Source organism: Apaloderma vittatum, unplaced genomic scaffold, assembly GCF_000703405.1.
Source record: "Apaloderma vittatum isolate BGI_N311 unplaced genomic scaffold, ASM70340v1 scaffold11105, whole genome shotgun sequence".
NCBI classification, from domain to species: domain Eukaryota; kingdom Metazoa; phylum Chordata; class Aves; order Trogoniformes; family Trogonidae; genus Apaloderma; species Apaloderma vittatum.
The window spans coordinates 1-9,809 of NW_009715476.1; the positions used below are offsets into that span (position 1 = coordinate 1).

General features: G+C 43.3%; 1 protein-coding gene across 1 annotated transcript; it reads left to right on the top strand.

Annotated features, from left to right (window-relative positions):
• Positions 1–1,224: 1,224 nt before the first annotated feature.
• Positions 1,225–7,899, top strand: KLHL8 (kelch-like family member 8; the record flags this gene model as incomplete). Its single annotated transcript, XM_009869162.1, has 8 exons — positions 1,225–1,268; positions 1,655–1,849; positions 2,519–2,662; positions 3,831–3,942; positions 5,737–5,905; positions 6,347–6,506; positions 7,136–7,337; positions 7,776–7,899. Coding segments are annotated over 8 exons (1,150 nt in total), but the record flags the coding sequence as incomplete, so codon positions are not given.
• Between the last annotated feature and the right edge of the window lie 1,910 nt (positions 7,900–9,809).

A 9,809-nucleotide genomic window follows, 5' to 3' on the forward strand; every position in this document is an offset into this window, starting at 1 on the left:
TCACAGAATGTCTTTGGTTGGAAGGGACCTTAAGATCATCTAACCCAACCTCTCTGCTACAGGCAGGGATACCCTTAACTAGACCAGGTTGCTCAAGGCTTCATGTATATAGTCTTTGTGAGAGACCTGCCCCCTCTTCCAAAGGTCATAGACTCTCCTTTTGTTCTTGAGGTCTAGCCATATGTCCGTATTTAGCCAGGCTGATATCCTTCTCGACCAACTTGTTTTTCAGCACACGGGGACAGCCTGCTCCTGTGCTTTTAAGACTTTCCTTTTGCAAGTATGTCCAGCCTTCCTGGACTCCTATATACTACCATGAGACTTTTGGTACAAAAAAACTTACTTGGTACACTATCATTAAATCTACAGGCAATATAAATTGAAATTTTTTTTAAAAATAGAATAATTTTATTGTCCTGTTGCTCTAGCAGATGAAATTAACAGGTTTATTCTGTCCATGGAAACCAGAGTACAGAATGAAGCACTGTAAAAGTAAACCCTTTCCTGTAAATGTGGGTTACTTGCCCAAGCATATGGAGCTATCAGTCGATTTGGACGTTCTTGCTAGCAGAAAACATGACTGGGCTTTGTGACAGTTCTTATCCACATCATAAGCAGCCTTATGGGTTTTGCTGTTATAATGAGGTTCTGAATTTGTCAGCCTCGAGTTCTTAATGCATCTCTAACCTCACGAGTCTGTCAGCAGAGCTATGGTGGTGCTTTTCATCAGCCTAAAATAAGCCAGGACAAAGTAAAGGAACAAGTGGGACTGAAAGTAAGTGGGTAAGGAAGAACTAGTAGGAATGCTTGCTTGAAGACAGGGACACTTGTCAGCCATGTAACAGCACCATCTTGCTGCTCTAAGAAGCCCCAGAGAAACCAGACTTCTCTACCAGTGCTGCTGAGCTAACTGGGAGCTGCCTGATAGCGTTGGCTGCAAATCCCAGGGCATCAGGTGGTGGCTTACTGCAGTTCTGCCCTGCTACCACCTGTCCCACCTTTGTGCCTCATTGTATTTCATAGTCCTCACTGTTACTCTCATAAGGACAAATGAAATGTTTACTGAAATAAAGAACTCTTCTGGGGAACCACATGAAGGATTTGGGGAAGGAAACTATTAACTCTCAACCTTTTTTTATCATGTTGTCTGTCAGGTTCCCACTAGAGAAAGGTGTTACTGCACTAGCAATAGCTCCTTAGCAGACACTTAGTTCATGCTGGCAGCATTTCTTTTTTGACTTGCCACCCAAAGAAAATGAACGAATCTAGCAAAAGCCTTCCTATGCTGGCAGAGCCATGGGCAAACTAAGCTGACATGTGCTACCCAGGTAAAGTCACAGATGCTGCCTGCATCACCCTGGGCAGGCACAGTGGCAGTACAGGCAGCAGCACTTCTCCTTCCCCTGCTTAGCTGGAGCCAAGGGGCATTCCTCCCTGGTTGCTTAAATGCGAGCAGTTGTAGCAAACATTAGTCACTGGAAAGAATCACTGTTCGTATCGATATTGTTGTAGACAAGAAACGAATCGGAAAGCTGCTCTTTTTAGTGAGGAGTGTGGGGCTGCCAGCTGGCTCAGAAGCTGCCCTCTGTTCCGCGTGCGTCACTGTAATGGTGAGACTTGGTCAGTTCAGCCGGTTACTCCAACTGTGTTCATTTCTGTCAGGTACGGCTGCCTCTCTTGCCCATTTGTTTCCTTATGGGTGTTGTGGCAAAGGAAGAGATTGTCAAGCAGAATCTAAAATGTAGGGATTTGCTGGATGAAGCAAGAAACTACCACCTTCACCTGAGCAGCAGGGCAGTGCCAGACTTTGAGTACTCCATTCGCACAACACCAAGGAAGCAGACTGCTGGTAATTAAATGTGTGTCTGATTATCCGGTAGGGAGTGGTGTGGAGAAGAGATGGCGCATCTGTGCAGGGTTTACTAGCCTGGTGTAAAGGGTTGTTGTTAATGACTTCATGCAAAATTGGGAAACCCATTGTGTACCCCTCATGCTGTGTTTTCCTAGAAGAACTTTAGCAGTCATTTTCTTTCTTTAAAGCATTATTTATTTATTCCGATTTACTTGTATTAAAGCTAGAACTGCTAAGTATGTTATGACCAGGAAGTATGTTCAAAGCTATACCAAAAACAGTGGACACCTGAATTTTGGTGTGAGAAGGTTGAGCTAACTTTTAAACTGTTTGGCTGACCTGCACCAGAAGTCAGTGATGAGTATTAGACTGCAAATGATAATTTTTACCTTGTTAGTGGTAACAATCTGTGTATCTTCCTAAGCAAAATCACAAAAAGCATATTTAAAATATACATTGTTTTTACCAGAGCATAGATAGTTAATTGCCTTAGCAGCATGCCAAGCAAAGGCCAAAATCCAGCATCCGATAATGCAGGGCAATGACTGTGCACCTTGAAGTGAAGTATGACTTCTCCCGAACTATGTAATTTTCAGTTCACTCTACTATACAGCTTTGTCCCCCATCTTCCTGCTGGATTTCTGGAAACCTGTTTTGTCTTGTCAGGTGTGCTCTTCTGTGTCGGTGGTAGAGGTGGATCAGGCGACCCATTTCGCAGCATTGAATGCTACTCTATCAGTAAGAACAACTGGTTCTTCGGCCCTGAAATGAACAGCAGGAGAAGGCACGTGGGTGTAATCTCTGTGGGAGGTCAGTGACCCTATTCAAAAGGCACTTGTTTGCTCCTCTTGCTGGAATTGGTACTTTTACTAAGGAAATAGGTCTTGCAATGGCTTAACTGTTGTATATTCTTCATTTTAGTAAAGCTTCTTCCCCATGAAAGGTACTTTGATTCTGAAACTGTCTGAGGGCATGCTTACTGAAAAGACATTTCTGTGAAATGGGGTTGTTCAGCCTGAAGAAGGCTTCAGAGAGACCTTACTGCGGTCTTTCAATACTTAAAGGGGGCTTATAAGTAGACGGCGACAAACTTGTTCGGAGGGCCTGTAGTGATAGGACAAGGGGTAATGGTTTTAAACTAAAAGAGGGTGGGTTTACACTAGGCATATGGAAGACATTTTTTACAATGAGGGTGATGAAACACTGGAACAGGTTGCTCAGAGAGGTGACAGAAGCCCCATCCCTGGACCTTTCAAGGTCAGGTTGGACATGGCTCTGAACAACCTGATCTAGTTGAAGATGTCCCTACTCAGTGCAGGGGACTGGACTAGATGACCTTTAAAGGTCATCCAAAACCATTCCATGATTCTATGAACTGTATGTAGCCTCACACCTTAATAAGTGATTTAATATTTTTTAAAATTAATTTATAAAGAAATGGCCGTGCATGGCAGACTCACTCAGAATTTACTTCCTTCGTGCTTAAAATCCATACAGGCAAGTCACTAAGACCATAATTTCCAAGAGCAGACCTACCTTTATTTTTGTGTCTCCATCTTCTGCAACCAGGGCTGTGCAATCCAGAGCAGTTTAGCACCCATGATGCAACTTTTCCTTGTACATGGCAGCCCCTGTGTTGCTGCAGCAGAAGAGAGATCTTTTTTTCCCTGTAGAAAACCTGGAGAGACTGATAAAAATGCCCCAAATTGATCTGACCAGCAGTACTCAGGTTATGGGAAGGCTTTTTGCCTAGAGATTTCATGCTCTGCGTAAAAGCCCACATTAGAAGAGATCTCTGGTTGGATACAGCATATAAAAATGTAAAATCCATCCTTACTCAAATCTTGATATTGAAAAGATTTGAAGATTTTAACCTTTATTTGAGCTTTATGTCTCCAGGTAGGCAGGGATATTACAGAAATGAAAAGTGAAATGTTGTCAAGCTATCTCTGCATCAGAAGATGTGTTTATGTTTCAGGTAAAGTCTATGCAGTAGGTGGACATGATGGAAATGAACACTTAGGAAGTATGGAAGTATTTGATCCTCTCACAAACAAGTGGATGATGAAGGCATCAATGAACACAAAGAGGTACGTGTCCCGTGATCCAGAATTTAACTCCTAGTCTGTGACATGTCATTACTTGCTGATGCTGAAATTTTTTCTGTCTGTCCTGCCTTATTTGGGTTTCCAACATGTGCTGTTTTGAGGAATTGTTTTTCCTTATTTTGGGATTTTATGCTATCAAACACCTTTCTTCACTAGCTGTGAAGCAAACACAAATATGTGTCATGTACTTGCATATATATACCTCGTGTGTTTTCACAAACACAAAGCTGTGCATAACACACTATATATATTTCAGTACAAAACTGCATAATCCCTCTCTCTAGGGAGAGGACCTGGCCGGCAACGTTGGTTCAGTGTTTACACTTTGGCTTTCTGTTTTCATTCTCTGTTATCCTTATATTTTTTTGTTCATTTTTGGGGGGGCTGGCTTCTGGAGCATAAAGCTCTTCTACTCCAGCTGTGTTTACATTCTGTTATCTAGGGCCTTTCTACTATGCCCTATGTAAAACTTGAAACTGATTAAGTGGTACTGTGGGTTTTTTGCTCTTTTTAAGAGCGAACAAGATAACTGCCAGCAGGACATGCACAGTGAAATACTTCGTGCCCAGGGAAACAATCATGGCTATGTTTTTGCCACAAAAGGCCGGAAGCTCAGAAACACTGAAAGACAGATTGAGAATCTTTCTGCTTTTTGACATTTGAGATGATTTGAAGGAGGTGCTGGACTCAACAGATCTGTACTTTTTTTGTTTCTGCTGTCATTTAAATCAGCCTCCTTAAATCTATGTTCGATTTTGTTATTTGTTGTTTCTAAGAGCATCATGTACAAGTAGGGGTAAAAAGCAGAGCATAGCTAAGTCCTGAGGCTCTTTGTAGCTGTGACCTGATCAACGTAGAAGGACACAGGCTCCTAGAAGTGGCTCCTGCCCACATATCTGTGAATGTGAGACAAGAATGTTCTCAGTGAAATCATACATTACCTGTCTCGGTAGTTAAAGCAGAAACTTAAAGGCTTACATTCTAGAGCATACTTCTCATTTTGTAGTACTGATTGTATTCTCGTGGTGGTAGATTCAAGCAGAAAAAAATTGACAACTTTTTTAACATTGACTTAACTGAAGATAAGAGACTGGAAGAAATTGCAATTAAATCTTGCTGTAATTCATTTATCACAGGTTTGCTTTTTGATACGTGTTAATTTCACCCTCAAAAAAATCATTCCAGATTGCAGCAGCAGCTATACCATCAAAATCAAAACCAGCAGGTTTTGATTCTCCGTCAGATTCAATAAAACAAGACAGGAGGTGTAAATTTCAGTACCAAGACAGAGGATATTTGAATAACTAAGACAATTTCATATGTCCAAGAAGACTTGGGCCTTAGATGATGTTCAGTCAAAACAGTATTCCACGCCCACCTGCCTTTTTTTTTATTTTTAAACAGCAGCTTTGTCTTTTTTGCAGTCTAAAAATACTGTAACAGGCCTGTTAATGGATCACACAGGAACAAGCAGGTGCCTGGGATAGCTGAGGTGAAGTTACGATCAAACTGTAGAGCCCCTCTAATATAGAGAGCTCTACAGAGCCCTGCAAACATAAATAAGGATAAAACTGCACAGCTGGCACAGATGTGCACAGAGGGCCAGCCACAGTTACTGGACTTTTTTTTTTATAAGCTTCACTTTCTGTATATTTGTTACTTTTTCCCCCATAGGTTAAAACAGGTGCCGGTCAGGTAACATTGCTCTTGATGTGTCTTTCCTGTTGCCTCTCCTTAAGGATTTGCAGTGAGGTATTGACCCTGTGGTTTTCTTAGGAGAGGAATTGCTCTCGCCTCCCTCGGTGGCCCTGTTTATGCAATCGGAGGTTTAGATGACAACACTTGCTTCAGCGATGTGGAAAGATACGACATCGATTCTGATCGCTGGAGTGCGGTCGCCCCTATGAACACTCCCAGGGGAGGAGTCGGCTCCGTAGCCCTTGTGGTAAGTGACCGTTTCCTGTGGAACTGGGCAAAAGGTGAGGATATTTAGGATAATAATTGTATCAAATTGGACTGTGCTCGCTGTTTCAACAGTATTTGAGGTACTGGGAGCACGTTTCAGGACCGTTCTGACATTACATGTCCCATTCAGAAGGCTCTGGTTTGTCACTGTGTTTAAAGATACTGAATGCAGCTGCGCTTTAATGCCCCTGGCGGCATGTACGCTCTACAAAATACCTACAACTCTGCATAACTTTCTCATTTCTTTAATTGGAAAGTAGCACCTACGAGTTGTTAATTAAGTCTGTTGTTGGAATTCCTAAATAAAAGTAAATAGGACTGTACATATATACCATGTTCTATAATTTCAACATTGCTTATGAAAAGCTGAGTAAAAATGTACGCATTGCAAATAATCTTTCTCTGTGCAACTGTTTTCCAGAACCACGTTTACGCTGTGGGTGGCAATGACGGTGTAGCATCTCTTTCCAGTGTGGAGAAATACGATCCCCATTTGGATAAGTGGATAGAAGTGAAAGAGATGGGTCAGCGAAGAGCTGGCAATGGGGTCAGCGAGCTCCATGGCTGCTTGTATGTTGTTGGTGAGTAGGAATGTGGCATTTTGTAGCGCTGTTTCTGCCAAGGACTGGCATTTGGAAGAGGCTGTTGTTGCTAGAGGAAGTGGGGAACAGACAGACCTGACCTGTAGTTTGTGTTCTTAGGCAGAAGAAGAAAGCAAGCACAGGCAGGGCACACTTAAATGAAGGTGTTTTAGCAAGGAAATAGAAGCATTTCCTAACTCACATTTCAGGCGGGCTATACTGCTTAGGACAGTATGTCCTCAAGTATTCAGCAATGCTGTGATTTGAAAACACCACAAGAATGTGTTTTGCTTAAGCCAGAATAAAATCAGGACCATCCTTTACCTGGCCTTAGTTTTTTTCTATTCCAAGTTAGAAGCTGTTGCATTATAACTATACGTAAGATGAATTCAAGGAGAAAAAAACAAAACAACAAACAGAAATACCTCTGCTTGCAGCTTGACTAGAAGAAAACTGCCACTCTTGGTGATGCCTGGAGAGTGACAAGAGGGAGAGCCATTACATTAATTTTTAGGAGCTTGTAATCTTCATGGAAAGAAAGAGCTGAATCCTGAGAAGAGCCTGATAATGCCAGTCATGGACATCACCAGAAATGGCTCAAAGCTGATAATGTGACACTTCCTTTGCAGGTGGCTTTGATGACAACTCTCCACTGAGCTCGGTGGAGCGGTTCGACCCACGCAGTAACAAGTGGGAGTACGTAGCAGAGCTTACAACTCCGAGGGGTGGCGTTGGGATAGCGACACTGATGGGAAAAATTTTTGCAGTTGGAGGTCATAATGGCAATGCGTACCTGAATACTGTGGAAGCATTTGATCCCATAGTGAATAGGTGATTTATTTTTTTTATTTGACTTAGTAAGACAATGAAATCTACCTACATGAAAACACAACATTACAGAAATAGTGTGTGGCAGGAGTCTCTCTGATATTTCCTGGTACCAGCTGAGTAATATTCATGACTAGCATCAGAAGGGCTGCTTATACCAATAGGTTCTTGTAAATACCTCAGCAAGTCCTCCTCCTCTCCATCCCTTGTCCTCTTCCCTGCCTTCAGGAAGAATCTGCATTCCTCTGGCTGCTTCAGCCTGATTTTGCACTAAGCGTACCAGAGGCATAATAAGGAAAAAAACTTAGTGGGGTGGGTTTTTGAGCTCAGGAAAGAGCTAAGCTGTGTAGCAGAATTCCAGACACAGAGAAGAAATACTTCCAAGCTGCTGAAAAAGGACAGGAGCTTATTTTTGTTCTTTTCCTCTGCCATCTTCCTTAGGTGGGAACTCGTGGGCTCTGTGTCGCACTGCAGAGCAGGGGCAGGCGTCGCTGTGTGCGCCTGTCTCAGCAGCCAGATCCGGGACATGGGCCAAGGATCCAGCAACGTTGTTGACTGCATGTGAGCTCTGCCGCCTCCTCCCAGTCCCAGAGGAATGCCAGGAGGGAGGCACTGCAGAGCTTTCAAACACTGTGTTTTGTTACGGCAGGTTAATTAATAAACCCAATGCATTTTCTTTGTGAAAATGTTACTGCTTTCTGCAACCGCAAAGCTTTTGGTGGCTTTCTATCAGGAGTGATGCAGAGAAGCCTGTGAAAACATAGAATAAAAGTGGAGTCACGGGAGAAAACCTGCCAAGAGCTGTAGTCATCCCATTTTTGAGAGTCTGTAATTTCAGAATCAGTTGAGGCAGCTATTGCAGGGCTCATTACTGAACTGTAAACCAGGCATGGGGTGAGGAGAACAAGCAGCAGTTTTCAATTATCCAACAGCTCTGCTCTGTGTTTTCTGGACGACTCGCGTGCCGTTTAATGTAACTTGTTTTCCAGAATGTAGTCTTAAACATTTCCTAATTGTACAAGAGCTTTGTAATACAACGCGTCTCAAGTTTTAGAAGGCAATGACATCCCTGTTCCACGCTAAGGTAAGTGGAGCAGAGAAGTTCACTGCCCACCTCCCAAGGGACTGCTGGCAGTAGTGGAAACTGCAGGTACTGAGTGTGAAACCTGCCTTTCCAAGTGCTTTATCAAGCTAAATACACTTGTTAGAAAGCCAAAAAGGTTCTTGAGCGGAGTTGAGCCACTGGAATTCTGGAATTCTCAAGTCCTAAATTTGTAGCAACTACCCCCACCCCTGTCAGAGGGCAAGTTTCTGTCGAGAGGTTATTCTTCAAGCAACCAGCATAACTTGCCCTACGTTGAGATGAAAGTGCGCGAAAATGTAGGTTTCTGTGGTGTCTGAATCACCATTTTTACATGCAATGGAAACACACAATAAAAGTTGCGATATTCTGTAAAGACCTTTAAACACAACTCTACATCTAGACTTGTCCAGTTTCAGCATCTGTGCAGCAGCAGGTAATTCTAAAGATACAGATTCTTTTAAGAGAGATCTAAGTCAGGAAGGTCCAGCCTCAAAACAGATGGCTTAAAGCTTAAATAAGCCAAAGAGAATCACGGCAAGAAGAATTGGCAATAAACCAGTATGTACATCAGAAATTGAAAGAGGAGCTTAACGGTGCTGTGTACAAAGGTGTCTCTTTTTACACAGTCAGAATCCCTGAACTCCAAGTAAAGTCCAGCTTGGAAGAATGCCGATTCCTGCTCGAACAGACCAGCGACTGACAATCCTTTGGGACCAAAGTTTCACGCTACCAGGTTGTTCCAGGCGACTGGGGAGAGCAGCAACCTTCTCTGTGGTCAGTGCCAGGGAAGAGGCAGGACAGTGCGAGTGTAAGGCACCATCATGTTTTGCTGTACCATCACCTGGCTTTGCTGTTCCAAATGGCTTGCACTTTGGTAGCACCCAGGGAAAAAGGCAATGGTACCGGAAATAACAAAGCATTGCAATAAAACCTTTGTACTTCAGGGCACCTTGTTTATAGTGTGACTGGAGCGTGCTGTTGTGGGGAAACTCTCTGATGTTGAGTAGTTTTTGTTTTCAGCAAAGTGTAGTTCTCAACAGGAAGCCTTTGTCAGCAGAGAGAGCGCCCTGCACTACAGCCGCCAAGCCGTACCACCCTGCTACTGCCCCTGGACGTGGTCACCCCTGTGGCTCCTGGTGTGGCTGTGAGGGGTGGAAAGAAGAGGTGCAGGTTCCCTCTCTGGAACCAGGCAGGTTCTTCTGTAGATGCCCTGGCTAACAAGAAAACTGAAGGAGGAAAAAAAGAAAGAAAGAAAAAGGAGAAGAAGAAAGAAAAAGGAGAAGAAGAAAGGAAGGTTTTCCACAGAGTAACACTGACCATGAAAGCAGGTAGCCTGGCAGTGCCGTTTGCCGGCTGGCACATTTCTCCTCTGGGCAGGAAAGCGCTGTAGC